The sequence below is a fragment of the Terrapene carolina genome, unplaced genomic scaffold, assembly GCF_002925995.2.
Source record: "Terrapene carolina triunguis isolate 2854851 unplaced genomic scaffold, T_m_triunguis-2.0 Scaffold131, whole genome shotgun sequence".
Classification (NCBI taxonomy): domain Eukaryota; kingdom Metazoa; phylum Chordata; order Testudines; family Emydidae; genus Terrapene; species Terrapene triunguis.
Window position 1 is genome coordinate 10,680,596 of NW_020664482.1, and position 17,496 is coordinate 10,698,091.

Genomic DNA, 17,496 nt, shown 5'->3' on the forward strand with positions numbered 1-17,496 from the left:
GTATTTGAAAATGGCAATGTAGGGGGAATGAAGTTAAATTGACTGGCTTAGTAGTAATGGCTTATCTTAAACTGTACTGTTGTATTTGATGTATTTTGAAATTAAATCAAGGTGTCTAGGGTATGTGACTAGAGCTGCCTCTTCACACTTCTTTACATATAGAAAACAACCAGATCGGGACAATATGCTTATAGCCAGATTAGAATCTCCTCTTCTTCCTCCTCAGTCATTAGCAGATCCAACTTCAATAAATGCATCAGGGAAAAACTTCACAGCAACAAGGGATAAGCTTAGAAATCCAGAGAAATAGCAATATTAGGAACTTCCCGGTACAAGGAATGGCAAACGCTAAGGCCCAGAAATTCTAAAACAAGTGAAAGGAAAATGCACTGGTCGGAGTCCTGTTTGAGAATGGAGGGTAAAACAAAATTGGCCAACTGAAAGGAAAACTAGCAAATTTTAAATTAAAAAAAAAAAAAATCTAAACCTTACATGCAAAAAGGATAATTATTAGTGATGGGTGAACATAAACATGTGAACTTCTAACTAAAAGTGGTGGATTTGTCATCTTTTGAGATTTCAGATCCAGACTGGATGCCTTTCTGCAAGATACGCTTTACCCCAGCACAAGTCATTGGGCTCAATACAGGAGTAACTGGGTGAAATTCTGTGTTCATATAGGAGGTCAACCTGCTTGATCTAATGGTCCCTTCTGGCCTTAACATGAAAATAAGAAACTCAGACTGTTGCTCAGTATTGAATCCTTACCATTAAATAACAGGCTGGTAACCAGTCCGTGTCTGATATATTGGAGAGAACAGTTAATGATGACAACGGTCACCATGAAAAAGTGACACCATGGATGACCATCCCAAAAGCCCGGGTAGAAAGTCAGACTTAGCATGGCAGGCTTTCTGATGGTATACTGTAGTACGACTTCATTCCAGAAGTGGCATGCTCAGTTAGAGAGGGACCAAACCTGCATTCATTTGGTGCAGGAAGCAGCATTGATAGTTCTATCTTTAAGGAATAGTCATTAAAGTGAGGAAAAAGCTCTGAAGCAGTAGGTATCTCAAAGCATACCCATAGAACACCACCTATTGACCCCAGCCATTCAATGACTTTTGAATTATTCCAACATATCTCAAAGGCCCTTCACTGCAGGAAAGGAAAAAGTTGAATTAATCTGGAGTATCAGCATTAAGCTTTCATATTTGGAAGGACCTTCACTGTGTCCTTGAATTCAGATAGTTCCATTTCCTTTAACCTTACCTCCCACAGATGCATAGACCATTATGAGATCTCCTCTTTACTGTCCGTTCATTACCTCTGTATCATTTTACGCTGCACAGCCAGAATTCTGGAACATTTGACAGGTCATTTACATTGCCTACATGAAACTACACTTTATCCTAACCTAAATCCTGATGTAGAAATAACCTCAGAGAATTGATTTTTTTTTTATTGACTTCTTAAATGCGCAGCTAGAGTACTGAACGAGCGTTTGTGGAATATGGAATTAACCTGCCTTAAATAGGTTTTTCACTTACTTCTATTTAATTTGTTCAGTGTTGTTCACCCGCACCATGTATGTTATAACAACAGTGTCCTTAAAACGCTATATTTGTATGTGATAATGGAATTGATCCTAGTCCCTTTATGGAAGGACTGTTCCTAAAACCCCCTTACTCAAGCATGTGATCGTTGTTCAAATGAATCGTTAGCCCCATTGAGGCTATAGCTACACTGTGGAGCCTATGTCGACGTAGCTATGTGGCAGAGCCCCCTATGGTAGTTGCAGTGTATACTGATAGAGTTTTTCTGACAGTGTAGGAACACAACCTCCCTGAACGACGTTGTGCCCATAGAAGTACTCTTCTGGGGGTTTTGTGGTTATAGCTCTGTCACTGAGGGTGTGTGTGTGTGTGTGTGTGTGTGTGTGTGTGTGTGTGTGTGTGTGTGTGTGTGTGTGTGTGTTTTTTTTTTTTTCACACCCTGACCAACATAGCTACAACAGTAGAAGTTTTCAGTGTTGACCAGGCCTGAGGCAATAACGCAAGCCCTACATACTACAGTTAGGGTTGCCAACTTTCTAATGGCACAAAACTAAACACCCCTGCCCTGCCCCACCCCTTCTCCGAGGCTCCGCCCCGCTCACTCCATCCCCCCTCCCTCAGTCGCTCGCTCTCCCCCACCCTCATTTACATTATCCAGGCTGGGGCAGGGGGCTAGGGTTCGGGGGGGAAGGGGGATGAGGACTCCAGCTTGGGGTGCAGACTCTGGGGTGGGGCTGTGGATGAGGGGTTTGGGGTGTGGAAGAGGGCTCTGGGCTGGGGTAGGGGGTTGGGGTGCAGGGGAGGAGGGGAGGACTCTGTCTTGGGGGTGCAGGATCTGTGGTGGGGCCAGGAGGTTGGGATGTGGGAAGGGGTCATGGGTGCGGGGTCCCGGCGGCGCTTACCGCGGCTCCCAGGAAGCAGCCACCAGGTCCCTGCAGTACAACCCCTAGGTACATGGGTGGCCAGGGAGGCTCCATGTGCTGCCTCGCACCTGCAGGTGCTGCCTCCGCAGCTCCCATTGGCTGCGGTTCCTGGCCAATGGGACCTGCGGAGTCAGCCCTGGGGCCCTGGCTGCCCATGTGCCTAAGGGCCGCAAGACCCTGGCGGCCGCTTCTGGGAGCCGGGCGAACTAGGGCGGGCAGGGAGCCTGGCTTAGCCCCAGGCCCCCGCTGCACGGCTGATCGGACTTTTAGCGGCCCAGTTGGTGATGCCGACTGGAGCTGCCAGGATCCCTTTTCGACCAGGTGTTCCAGTTGAAAACCGGCCGCCTGGCAACCCTAATTACAGTAAGGGCTTGCAGGGTGAGGCCCAAATAATACTATAGTATTACTTTTACTAGCCCAGCACATTGTAGCTGACAGTTACTACCACAGAGTATTAGTGCTCTGTGGTGTCTGTAGAATGTGAAAGAGGAGAGCTAATGTAGCTTTCTGGAAGCTATTTGTATGAATTTTCCTTTACTTTAGAGAACTGATCTGTTATGTCAGTAGAATGGAGGTCAGTGACATACAAGTGAACATGCATCAAATGGCAGTCAACAACATTGGGGGAGGGGGAATATTAAAGCTAACGAAGAGATTGTTGTCATGTGCTGAACAAAACTTTTATGACCTTATAGTTTGCTGGGGGAAAACATTTCATTTGTTTCCTTTTTGCAGCTTACACAAGCTTTGGTAGGCTAAAAACCTTGCATTAGGTTATAATAAGCCTCCTTCACAGTGATGGCCGGTGAAATTGTTTGCTGAGCCTTAGATTCGCCTCTTTCTGTTTGGTCTTTTAGCCTTAACTCTAATTTATATTTCTTCCAAACATGTTTCTATTTTTCTGTAAAATCTGAGAGTGGAAGCTTATTGTTTAAAATGCTTTTGATTATGTGACATTAGTAGGAGATTTGTCAAATCAATCACCCCCAGAAACCTTTAGCTTTGTCATTGTGTGTCTTGGTGTGTTTTTACTAGCATAGACTTTTGTGCCTGCTGGGGGATATCTTTAGTTGTTCTGGTTATGATAACAAATGAAATAAACAAATGAATTTGATCTCAATCTAACAAGTTGCCAGTAGTTTATCCGTGTTTCTTTTTTTATTTCCGTGATAAAAAGGACGTTTCAAGGTTTTCTGCCAGGTTTGTGTGTGGAAAGAATAGAATTGTTGGTAGATAACACCACCATTTCTTTCAAGCTGCAAATAATATGCATTTTAATATGGCTAAATGTATACATTTAAGTACAAAGAATGTAAGTCATACTTACAGGATAGGGGACTCTATCTTGGGAAGCAGTGACTCTGCAAAAGACTTGGGGGTTGCAGTGGATAATCAGCTAAACATGAGCTCCCAGGTGTGATGCTTTGGCCAAAAGAGCTAATGTGATCCTGGGACGCATAGACGGGAATCTGGACAAGGACTAGAGAGGTTATTTTACCCCTGTAGTTAGTACCAGTGCAACTGCTGCGGGAATACTGTGTCCAGTTCTGGTGCCCGGAATTCAAGAAAGATGTTGATAAATTGGAGGGAGCTCAAAGAAGAGCCACACAAAATTAGATTAGAAAACATGCCTTATATCTATAGACCCAAGGAGCTCAGTCTATTTAGCTTAACAAAGAGAAGGTTAAAGGATGACTTGATTAGTCTGTACCTACATAGGGAACAAATATCTAACAATGGGCCTTCAATCTAGCAGGAAAAGATATAACACGATCCAATGGCTGGAAGTTGTAGCTAGATAAATTTGGATTTGAAATAAGGCGCAAATTTAACGGTGAGAGTTATTAACCATTGGAACAATTTACCAAGGGTCGTGGTGGATTCTCCATCAGTTACAATTTTAAATCCGGATTGGATGTTTTTCTAAAAGATCTGCTCTAGGAATTATTGTGGGGAAGTTCTATGGCCTGTCAGGTCAGACTGATCGTAATGGTCCTTTCTGCCTTTCGAATCTATGCAACATCTGTATCTTTTTTTTATTCTCAGTCTAACATAATTTTATAATATTTCAGTTTCCTTGATGAAGGAATGTGGAGGCGGGGTGTCTGTGTGTGGAAGCAGAGCTTTGTATGGACAAACTAGGACAAGGTAATTACTTGCCTTTCATCTGACTTGTTCAGGTGTATCCAACAGTGCCAGTTTAGAGAATGGCAGTTCCTCCTAAGTGGGTGGGTGTGAGGATTTTTTCCCATCCAGTATTTAAATCCGGGATTGCTAAAATGCAGCCAGAGGGCCAAATGTGGACTCATGGCCCATGACTACTGCCTCTGTAATTGCAAGGAAAAGAGAGAGCTCCTCGATTAGAACTCAAACATCAAGTATTTTCTATTAATCCATCAAGGCGAACTGTGAAAATACAGTGCTCATTTGTATTTTGATGGTTATTTATTCTCTGGTGAAAATGATGCACATTTGTATGGAAGTTGGGTGCAGCCTTAAGAATGCTGACAGATTGCCAAAGAAGACTTTCACATATTGGGCCCCTGGATCCAAACTGCAATGTGCAGAACATATAACTTTAAAAGAACTGAAGTGTAGCTTGTATTATACCATCCCCATATTATCCCTAATTTTAACAGCTGTTTGGATTTCTGGCATAAAGAGATGGAATAACTTCTGTTTATATTAGACGACAGTCAAAACCAATATATAGCTATGTATTACTGGTATACCGCGCATATCCTAAAACTTGCATTTCCATTCCCATTGTGTTTGCTTGTGCACATGCATATATGTGCTTTCTCTTACATGAGATCAAAATACATCTGAGGCTAATTTGAGGGAAACAGCTGGTAATGGTGATTTACGAGAAGTTCCTGCTAGGAAGGTATAAATGTATTATTTGCAAGCAGGATTCTAAAGTGCTTGGGGGGGGGGGGAATGTAAAAGGATTCTATACTGACAACTGAGTAATAGTTAGCTCTAGGCTACCTTTAATATTAAATGGAGCTTTATAAATTAGAAGTCGGTGCAGACTGGCAGCCCCATCCTACACACTTGTACTTTCCTGAGCAGCCTCATAGAGCTAGATTCTGATCTCATTTACTATAAGGTAAGGAAGAAATCCGCATCCTGCCATTTGACTTCAGTGAGTGCCTGACCACACGAGGCCTCATCCTGCTAAGGCCCCTTCTTCTTGCATGAGAAGTTTTTATTCCTGTGAGCAATCCTGTTGGACTCAGTAGGGCTGCTTGCATAAGTGTTGTAGGGCTCTTGTGACAAACATTTTAAGGCCCAGATCCTCAGCTGGTGTAAACTGGTGTAGCGGTGTTGGCGCAAATGGAGCAACGGCCATTTCCACCAGCCGAGGTTCTACCTTTTGCTTCCGCAAAATTACACTCGCATCATGAGTGCTTCTTTAGAAATTAGGGTGGAAGGCTTAATGTCACTGGGCTACTTGGTTGAGTAAGAGTTGCAGGACTGGGTCCTTAACAAAAATCGAGCTGTGAGAAGCCTTTTGGAAAATAGGGAATTTAATCATCAAGGATGCGTGGGGAGTGGGGGTGAGGAGGTGCTGTGTGTACAGACATGTTCAGTATAATCAAACAGGCACTGAAATAACTACATCGAGTTTAATTCACACTTCTGTTATTTTATTGCTAATCTATGTGAACACTTAGTTCAGATTAAGAGCATCTTTGAGTACAAATCAATTAGGAATCCTATTTAGACTAAATCAAAATAAGGGCTTGTCTATATGGTGAGGTAATGCACTCTCTGGGGGTGGGATTTCTCAAGTGCGCTAACGTGTAGCACATGAATTGGTCTGTGTAGACCCTGCTGGTGCGCACTAGTGCATTTTAACATAGTACTGTTTCAAACAGCACTGTTAAAATGCACCAAGAGGATTTGCATGGATCAATTAATGTGCAACCCATTGGTGCGCTTTAGAAATCTCACCCCCATAGAGGGCCTAAGAATCTTAAGATACCCTTAACTTGAAATAAGGGTCCACATGCACCCTTACACCAAAATAACAACCTGTTTAGTTGGTTTTGGTACCAGTTTGCGTGTAGAAAAGCCCCAAGCTGTCAGTGCATTGGGAGGTACAAGGTACATTCCTCTTGATGGAAGAGCTATTAATGACTTAAAATATGACCAAAACTTTCAAAGCCTATGGCCTAAAGCTAGATTTTTAAATGCATGTTTTAAGCCTAATTGTCCTCATTTTCCCCCCCCCCCCATCTACCCTTCCCCGGAAGGTGCTCAGTGCATGCAGCTCTGACTGACTTCAATTTCTGGGTGCTTACCACTTCTGAAAATCAAGCCACTTTTTTATATAAAAAGCATAAATGTAGGCCCCGGGTTTAAAACCTTTGCTTATATTTATTAAGAAAACACCATCCTACAATATCAGTCTGATTCTAAAGTCTGTGTAATGCTACTGGAGTTTCTAGGACTCTGCCTTTGATAATTAGTAAATTTCAAGACCTTTTTGCTACTGGAAACGGACTTCCAGTTCATACCCTCCATAAAGTCAGTGAGAACTATTTAAGCGAGTCAACGTCCCATCAAAAATAAATCCAGGGTTAGTTTTTCTGAAATGGCGCTTGGTTTAAAAGTCCTGACCTTGTTTCCAGGATTCTGACGTCCATCCTCTTGGCACTGGGCTTTCCGGCAGGCATGAGAGCAGAGGTTTCGGAGAGCAAGAGCAAACAGGCTGGTTTTAGCTCAGTACAAATGGGATATCTTTATTATTTTAAACCTTATTTCTAATAAAGCCATCTCTCCTTCTCCTCACCCAGGTGCTCATAGTGATGCACAAAGAAAACAGTATCTGCATAACAAACATTCTTGTATATTCCAATATATAACCCAATCAAATAACTCGCCCCTCCCCCTTTCCGGGAACTTTGTATTTTCATCTAATTTTCTCTCTGATTTGATTCCCCTTTTACTCAACCACCCCAATTTTGTGAGCAGATATGGGCAAAATTCTCAGCCTGGTACCACTACTTCTCCAGGGGGCTGCAAAATGATTTGGTGCCTGATTCGAAGCCCACTGATGTCAATGGAAGTCTTTCTCTTGACTTTTGGTGGGTTTGCGGTTAAGCCTGCTGACATGCCATCTCAGAGAGGGGACATCTAGACTGAGGGTTATCCTGTCTGTAGTAGGCCAGCCATGAATTCTTTGCCAGGATCACTGGTAGTGTGGCTTGTCTCTCCCTGGCTTCTAATATCTCTGTTACTTCTATGTATACTTAAGTGATGCTAAAGGTATGAAACAGGATGTGAAATACCCATTGTGCAGTGAAGCTGATGCTTTGGAATGCACAGCAATTACATGATTTTATTATGATCTCATTTCCCCCTCCTCTTGTCAGTTACCTCTTGTGTGTTATATGTAAATATTTTAAGTTCTTCAGGGCAGGGGCCATGTCTCTTATGTCTGTACATTTCACACACTTAAGTTTTATTATATTTATCTGGTGTACAATGTACTGCTTGGGTAATGAGCAATAGGTACTAATTGGTGGTGGTGATTTGGTGTGCTAATTGAAACGAGTTGATGACCTACTCCAATACCTAGTGTGGAGGTGCAGAGGCAGCCAAAGCAGGCACTTCTGTACTGGAGGGAGGAGGTAAGATGGGGCCTGGCTGGGGCCATCCTTCTGCCAGCACCCTCCTGAACAATGCAGAAGAACCCCCGCAGTTCTGGTGGCTCCACGTGGTGCCTTGTGTTTTCCATCTGTCTGCAGACTCAGTAAAACACCACTACATCAGTGCACAATGGAAGGCAATATTTACAGCCATCCAGGCCAGAAAAGCGATTGAAAATGAAAGCTTGATTTTCATGGTAAACTGATAAGAGAAATTCTTCAATGCAGGGAGCGCATAGAAGAGGCAATATTGTGGCGCAGAGCAAGACTGAGTAGAACTGTCCTGGGAAGGGCTACCATCCACTTCCATGTGACGGAGAGTTAGCCAGAGCATGAACGTTTCTGCGCATGACAGAATTAAGTCTATCAGAGAGCCAGGATCGGTGACTTCATTTTAGAAGGCTCTGAATGAAGTGTGAAATCAGCAGTAAAACTGCACTGAAGCTCAACAGAAGCAGAAGTAAATAATGTCCTTAGATGAACCTAAAATACGCACATGGTTTTAAAAGGATATTGTAGTAGAGGGTCATAAGTTATGTTAGGAAAACTGACCAAGCGAGAGGGAATGTAGATGGCATTGAAGCACTTGGCATTGCACTGAGGTGCTGTGATTAGAGAGCATAAAGATAAGGATTCTGGGCAACAACCTGGTTTGGGTGTTTTTGGGTTAGAGAAATAATATTGTCACTTTAGATCACAAGGAACTCCGCAGCATCTTGGAGTCAAGAAGTGATTGTTAGCAGGAATTGGAAAAGGTTTATCGGGAACATTCATTTTGATGCAGGCCCTGTGCATAATGGGTCAAAGATGTTAGCACTTTACATGGGCTTTAATAACTTTTCTTTAAAAATTACTCGTATTGTCAGCCGAGCTCCAGACTCTAAGTCACCATGAACCATTCTTGAGTCTGGATTCTTGTTTTCAGATTGGGGGCGGGGGGGATCGAGCTGCCCTTTCATCCTGACATGAACTGTTGGCCAGTCCTGGTGACTTTGTTTGGACTAAAAATAGAAATGAGCCAAGCCAACCATCTAACTGCAGCTTGATTTTGGATTAGCCTGTAGCATTTGCAGCAACACCGTAGCCAATGATTGTAGCTGAACATAGATCTCTGGAAGCCTGGTTATGGATGTCATGTCACATCACTACACAGACAGATCTTTGTAGAGTTTGCTCAATTATCTTGAAACCTTTTGAGAGACTCTGGTAGTCGCATAGACAATGGGATTTGAATTTATGAAACTGATCAATGGGTTGAGATGCTGCCTGTAGCAAGTACAGATCATAATAGTTAAGCATGCCCTCTGCTGGCGTTCCACTGGTTCTTCCCTGTATTTTAGAGATAGAGGCATGGAGGTAGCTTTCTTCAAGTGCACTGTCCCTAGCTGACTCCACAGTCTGGCTATCTGAGTAGCTATTTGATTGGTAGCTAGGATTAAACAACATTATCAACTCCTCTTCATGGCTCTTCCCGTGGGCACCTCTGCGGTTGCTCCTCTGTAGAACTCTACCAGTGACACTGGCTGCTGAATGAGCATATCCCTGCTGCCAAAAGCAGGAGAACCAGCATCGAGGACTCATTGTTGATTCCAAAGATCTGCCAGGTTGAGAGGCTACAACTTTTGATAGCTCGCCCCTCTGAACCAAAGGGATGTTCACTTGGAAAATAATGGAGTTTCCTAGCCCCTCTGCCCCACTTTTTCCTGCAAGTCTGTCCAAGACGCCAAGTCCAGTCTATTTTGGGAAATAAATCAAACACCAGCCTACCCTATGGAATATACAGCAAACTTGCTTATCTGAGATGTAATATCCACAGATGCCACTAGCTCAGTCTCTTGCTAGTTATGCGAAGTAGCAATACACTGCTCTAGTTTGAGTGACAAGCTGGGTAGCAGAGGTTTCCCCATCGCAAAATGTACCAGATTTGGAAAAATGAGCAATATGTGCTGCTGCCCGAGCCGCAGTGTGGACTGAGATGGGATCTTGACGATGGGATCTTATTCTGTGTTTTCATTTTCCTCCTCTTCCTCATGCTAAGTGTACACAGTGCTTTACATCTTTAGCGAAAAAGGAGGGTTTGCCCCAAAGAGTTTACAGTCCAACGTATACACCACATGGGAAACTGTTCAGATCCAGGAACACATGGGGTCCTTGTCAGCGAGGAGAGATCCATACAGGGAGACTTGGTAGGAGAAGTGGGTTTTAAGGAGGAATTTAAAAGGGGGGATGGGAGGGACAAGAGAACCCCTGTAATTTTCCAGTTATTTTTGGTTTAATGCGTTTTCACTGTTTCTATTCTCATAACTTTTAAAATGAAAAATGGCTTTTCAATTATTACTAATATTTTGTTTCCTTGGAATTTTTTTTTTTTACTAACTAGCAAAAGTAGAATTTCTCAGAGGCTTTTTATAACAAATTTTAGTGGGAAACTTTATTTCCTGGGAAACTTCAGAAATAATTTTGAAAAGTTTCTTGCAAAAAGTTTGGCATTTTTGACTCTGCTCATTTTCTATCTTCACTGGATTATTTCTTTCCTTTGTTGCTTCTACACCTTGCAATTTTCCCCTAAACTTGTAGCACATGATAAAGTGTGAATCCCACCTCTTCCTCCTCCTCCTCCTCCTCTAATGTGACATTTCATCCTCTTGTCCCCTTGCTGAACTCAGCCTGTACCTGATCATGTTCTTGCCTAAGCACTGCTTTGCGCTCTGCCCAGTCTGGCACTGGAGGTGCTTCTGTTTTGAAAGGAAGAAGATGACTGGTGTTGGAGTCTAAGGAATTGTCTACACCTGAAAGGTAATTCAGATTTAAAGTGCAATAACTATTCCAGAAAAATCCCATGTGTAGACAAACCTATATCGAACCCAAAGGGGTTAGGCTCCAAAAGCAGCTCCTTTTTTTGGAGCTCTTGTTCCTATCTTCAGGCCTTCCAACCTCTTCTCTGCTGCTTTTTCTTTTCAAACCTTTTCCAGAAACCAGTATATTTACTTCATGGTTAATGCTTCCAGTGTCAAAGCAGTAGGCAGACCTTTCTCACATTGGACAGGTGCTATCAATTGCTGAGAGTCGCTTCCTCTCTCTGCTGCATTCTAGTGGCTGCTCTGCAGAATAGGTTATACAGCTCTCATAGAATGCATAGATAGCAATGTCGGCAAGACAAAGAATTAATTGGAACCATAGTATTTTCAGAAGAAAGAGGGGATAACGTTTCAGTCAGGAGGAAACCGTGGCAGAGAGAAGCTTTAGTAAAAAAGTCCAGTTGAACCTCAAGAACTCTGAGCTGGCAAGCAAACTATGTGAAGATGGCACGAAGGGTTCATCTCAAGTCACTTGTATCTTACCGTATGTAATACTGTGCAACAGGCCTCTAGAATGTAGGTCACATCCCCCTCTAGTTTCTAGTTCACATAGCTGGTGGCCTACTATGGCTGCTAGCTCACGCAGTAGAGGTCTGTTCTGAAGGTCCTGGCTTCAAACACTGCTGATGTCCCATAGTGGAGGTTATTGCAATGGCAATCCAGGTTCATAAGAAAATACTGTATCTAAGCAATTGTGGGATTCCACCCCAGAGTAAGCATAAAAAAGGGAAAGATTCTTAACCAAGCAAGATCCCTTCTTAAGAGGAAAATTCAATCCATAAGCAGGTTTCATCTTGTCACTTAAAACCAACAGGCAGGCAAACCAACAGGCATTCACTTTTTTTTTATTTCTAAGAGCAGATTCTTGTGAGTTTTCACATTTCCCATTACAGCTACAAGAGATTCACAGAAGACAGAGGATGGGGATTGGCACAGAATTAACCTTAGCATTTAATATCTTCCCAAGTTCTCTGCTGTCAGGGCTGTGTGTTACATCTTTGAGGTTAGAATCGGAGAGCCCTTGTGTGAGCTTAGAAACCTTTCTCTGGGGAGGAAAATAGAGGGAGCTTGAAGATTTCCCTGTAACTCAGAAAAGTGAGCTCTTGTGATGAACCCATTATCATACCGAGGGTTCAGAATGAATGGCAAATAACAATGTTTTGTGAGGCTAATTACGGCAATTCTCCTTTCAGTGGAAATCCAGTGTAGCTCCACTAACTTCAGTGGAGTTACTCTAAATTTACACTGGGGTAGCTGAGAGATTGGCCTGTCCGTTTTCATTATTCTTTGTATAACAGTAGCTCTGAGGCCCTGTTGAGGGACATGGCCCCGCTGTGTTAGGTGTTGTGCAAACAAAATATTAACTTTCTTATGAGAATATCGATGGGAGAAGTCTCAGGATCCGAAGTGTGTCTTTCTCACTATTGAATGTAAAGGGAGGAGTTTAGTGATCTATGATTATTACTTTTTTTTATTCACAGCTGCTCTGTTGAAGACAATGCTAACTCCGTTGTCTCTGTTACGATCCTAAAGAATTCTCCCTGGGGAACTTTCTCCAAGCTAGTGTACTGGCCCCAAACCTTGGGTCCCACGTGCTCTTGGTTTGCTAGGGCTGGGCAGATTTTAGTTTCTGGCTCTGGGCCAGCAGGCACACTCCAGGTGCAGACCGCATGTCTGATACCCCTCTTGGTAGTGGGGACCCCACAGTACAAGCACCAGCTCTGGGAGTGAAACAAACACCAGCTCTCCCAAGCCTCCCCAGCAGCTATTGAACTCTCCCAGAGTTCCACTGAAACTGTGGACCCTCTGGTGTAGTTTCTCCCTTTTGCGGACTCCGTGGCAGTGAAAGCAAGGGACACACAGACTCTGCCTAGGAATTTGTAAACACACGCACACTTTACTCGTAGACAGCACAAGGGCTATACAAAGCCACAAAAACCAACAAAACCTGCCCACAAATCCCTGTCTGTTTCATCACTAATCCACGAGCCCTTTGGCCAATGTCTTTTCCAAGTAGTCCAGTATTCCTCCTTGTCTGCCTCTGGTCCTGGTGTGCTCCCCACTCTTTATAGTGGAGTGACTCCTTTTTGTAATGTTGCAATCCCCTTTGTCAGGTGATCACCCCTATCTGCATCAAGACTCTCATCAAGTGATCTGTTGCTTGGTTAAAAGCCCACCTGGGAAAAGTAGTTTTTTTGTGAAGTGGCTAGCTTATGTGCTTAAGGGGCTTCTATTTGAATGGGAGAACATCCAGGTTAATGACCCTTGATCTCTTTCCTTTGTTAGCCCTCTGCTGACTGCAGAAACTTCTCCGGACACCACCTGAGGTTTTCAGCTCAAGATGGGGAGGGTACAGGGCCAAGGTGAAGGCCCAGAACCATTTTACAATCAAACTGGCATTTCACAAAACAAATTGGACTTTGTAGTTTTGCTATAGATATATACAGACCTACACTAACCTGTCACAATCTCTCTTCTCCCTTTTTTGTAGGTAACATCTTTGTGGTCAGTCTGTCTGTAGCGGACCTAGTAGTAGCGGTGTACCCTTATCCTCTCATCTTGAGTGCCATTTTCCATAATGGATGGACACTGGGAAACATTCACTGCCAAATCAGTGGGTTCCTCATGGGCTTAAGTGTCATTGGGTCCATTTTTAACATCACAGTCATAGCAATCAACAGATACTGCTACATCTGCCACAGCCTCTGGTATGATAAACTCTTCAACCTGAAGAACACCTGCTGCTATCTTTGCCTGACCTGGATACTGACAGTGGTGGCAATTGTGCCAAACTTTTTTGTTGGATCCCTGCGATATGATCCCCGGATTTATTCCTGCACCTTTGCCCAGACTGTAAGTACATCATACACCATAACAGTGGTAGTTGTTCATTTTATAGTCCCCCTGTCCATAGTGTCATTCTGTTACCTACGGATTTGGATTTTGGTGATTCAAGTCAAGCACCGGGTAAGACAAGACTCCAGGCAGAAGCTAAGAGCAGCTGATGTTCGGAATTTTTTGACCATGTTTGTGGTTTTTGTCCTCTTTGCAGTGTGTTGGGGGCCGTTAAACTTTATTGGTCTTGCTGTCTCTATTAATCCTTCAGAAGTCGTGCCAAAAATTCCAGAATGGCTCTTTGTCCTGAGTTACTTCATGGCCTATTTTAACAGCTGTCTCAATGCTATGATATACGGGCTTCTCAATCAGAATTTCCGAAAGGAGTACAAAAGAATCCTACTGACTCTGTGGACTCCGAGGTTGCTGTTCATCGACGTGTCGAAAGGTGTGACGGAGGGACTGAAAAGCAAGCCCTCCCCAGCTGTAACAAACAACAACAACCAAGCTGAAATACACTTATGAATCAGAGCAATGCTATGTATTCTGGGGTACAGTTGTGTATATACTATAGTATTGCAAAAGCTTTTCTACCTGCACATTTGAAAGCTGATATCACGGGGGCCAATACCGCCAGCACTTACTCATCCAAGAACTGGGTCTGTTTCTACAGATGGCGTCTGAGTCCCTTACTCACAGAAGTAAGGCTTTGAGTAAGGATTTGCAGGATGGAACCCACTGACTTTATTTTTCCTATGCCATTTTTCACCAGGTGCCTAGGTGACTTTGATGCACTTGCCACACAGGTACTAATGATCTGTCGGAAGCAAAGCATTCAAAGCGCCTGTAGATGCAGTTGTAGTTGAAACTATAAGACCAGGCAAAAAGCCCTCTTTTTTGAATTTTTTTTCTAATTCCATCCTTTTAGCATTTAAGTAACGCTGAACCAAACGTACAAGATCTGAGCTATAAACTGCATGACTAACTTTGTACCTTTTTAGGTTAGTAGGATTAGTCAGTGGTCACATAATATGGGCATGATGGCTTCCACTGTCTCTTTAGGGTTTAGTAACTAGCCAGTACGAGATGCAAGGCAAGGCAAAAGCACTGTTTTTGATTGCCTCTATACAGATGTTGAGTACACTTGCACTTTCTTTTCCAGGCTGTGAATAAAATACAACAAATGACCTAATCTAATTGCAGAAAGAGGTTCTGAGCCTAATTCAAATGTTAGACAATATTCAGTAATGGCCTGCATTCATTCCAAACATCTCTCAGAAGTCCTGTCATGTGAATGTAACGAAGTGTAGCAGAATCCCATCCTTTTCATTCAGATGCCGACTTTTAAGAAATAAATAGAAAGGAGAGCTCAGTGAAAATAATATTTGCACTTGCAGACAAGGCAGAAAGAAAAGGGAATGTTCATCCCAAACGTGTCTCACCACGTATGCACCATTACACGAATGCAATGAAAAAGGCAAGTGGAGAGTTTTTCTTCTTTTTACTCTTGCACAGAGTTACAATACGTAAATGGGGAACCTATGTAAAAATATTTACACGCCCCGAAAAAGAGTGTGAACGTTCTCAGTTAAAGCCTGAGCTCTGCCCCTTTGTGGTTGCTGTCAATGCACTACAGTATTGTGTAGGTCCGTGTTACAGGCGAAATATATGCACAGTGGGCAGAGTTAAGGCTTCTTTAATTGTTGGAGGGCTTTGTCTGTAAATGTGAATTATTATTTTTTTTTTTTTTTACCCTTAGACCAAATTGAGTTCCTTCTTGAGAGGGCTTTTAAAAAACTGGTAGAAGAACAAAAAGTGAACTACTCCTGCTTTCAAGCGGTCCCATTAAATCAATGGGCAAAACTCTGCTGTCAGTTATAGGGTGAGCTTCAGTTCAAGCCAGTAGAATTAGGCTGACTTTACATGGGTGTAATAGGGACACCGAGCCTGCTCCTGTTGAAGTCCATGGGAGCTACGCTGTTGATATTGATGGGGGCAGGATCTGTCCCTTGTGGCAGAGTTTAGCCCAATGGGACTAATCACATAAATAAAGACAGAAGGATGTGACCCTGTCTCTTGTCAAAGAAAGGACCCAATTCTGCATTAGTGAAATCTATATTTTTTGCCATTGATGTCAGTGGGAGCAGGATTTGGCCCACAGGGCTGATCCTCTGAGGCACAAAGGCTGAGATTTTTCAAAGGTATTTAGGCACCTAATGGAGACGGGTGCCTAGTGGGATTTTCAAAAGCACTTACGCAGGTTAAGCACCTAATTCTCATTGATATTAATGGGAGTATGGCACTTAACCTGCTTACGCCCTTCTGAAAATCCCACTAGATGCCCATCTGCGTCTGTAGATGCTCAACTCCCTCTGTATATCCGGCCCTGAATGCTTTCTGAGAGTTGCTGAACGTCGCTCCCACTGAATTCTGTGGCGGGGAGGAGCTGGGAGAAGTTGTCCGTTGAAAGACTAAGCCCAAAAAATGTACATGGTACATCTCCTAAATAAGCAATACAATGTAAAAAGCTGTCACGTGGCATGACTTATTGCAATACAAATTGTATTTACAGGGGGCTATGACAATTTGTTACTGCACGTTTTCAGACTCAAACATTTCAGCCGCTTCACATGATCATTGTGTTTTAAATGCTTGACACAATTATCTCATAATAGGAGCTAAATTGAGTCATGTTTTTAAAAATTGGCCTTTGGTTCTGCAGAGTATGGCCAAATAAGGGTATCTGATATGGGAATTGGTCCTTTTTGCTTCAAACAATACCCATCCGAATGGATTGATATCGTTCTGTGCAAACAAAAAACACTGAGTCAACTTGGATGCAAAAAGCACCAAGGAATTTGTAACTGCAGGGTATATCGTTCAAGTTGTACTCATACAGCAAGTTCTGCTGCGCTGTGATTCTAGTTTCAACTGGTTTGCAATTGTTTGTTTAGAATCACATTTGCAAATAATATCCTTTAAAAAGAAGCACACGTGGTTTACTAAGACAATCGTATGGAATCCTTTAAAATTTGCCAAATGCCTCAAATTCTCCCTGCCCCACTACTGAGACTTGATATCCTGGATTCTTTATCTTTTTAATGGACTGTTCAGTGGAGGTCATGTGTTTTCTTTTTTCTGAAGCTTGCATTTTGCACTAGGTCTTGTTCGAAACCCATCAGAAGTAACAGCCAGTCAAAGTCAGAATAGAACTTTGTAACACCAAAGACATCCCAAGCAGCCAAATCTTGGGGGTATCTGATCTAGTCCTGTAGCAACAGGACTGCGTTATGGAGCCCGAACTGCCTCTGTGGAACAGCACTTCAGGCCCGTGCTGCAGGAATTAGAGGTGACATACTCCTATGCATCGAGAACAGTCGCTGCTGACGTGAACTAGACAATGTGACAGAGCAATATTCTTGCTGCAGCCCTTGAGTAGCCTCAGCTCTCAGAGAGGTCAGTGAGAGCTGCAAGTACTCAGGGCTATATGGGGACGTGGTACGTATCTACTCTAACCACCAGGTCCTTTAATTGCCTGGGCAGCACCTTACAAAAACAGGGCCTGATCCTGCCCCGTAAGAGTGGGATTGGGTCCCTTAAAGGAGCTTAGTGCATCCTACAAAATGTGAACGTTGCTGTAGTACAATCATTTCAGAAGCACTTC

General features: G+C 43.1%; 1 protein-coding gene across 1 annotated transcript in view; it reads left to right on the forward strand.

The window, feature by feature from the left end:
* GPR50 (G protein-coupled receptor 50) overlaps positions 1–14,414 on the forward strand; it is a 63,221-nt gene extending 48,807 nt beyond the window's left edge. Inside the window, exon 2 of the mRNA XM_026653024.1 lies at positions 13,489–14,414. Coding sequence (XP_026508809.1) covers positions 13,489–14,357 — 869 coding nt within the window. The 3' untranslated portion in view covers positions 14,358–14,414. The remainder of the gene's footprint in view (positions 1–13,488) is intronic.
* The last annotated feature ends 3,082 nt before the right edge of the window (positions 14,415–17,496 follow it).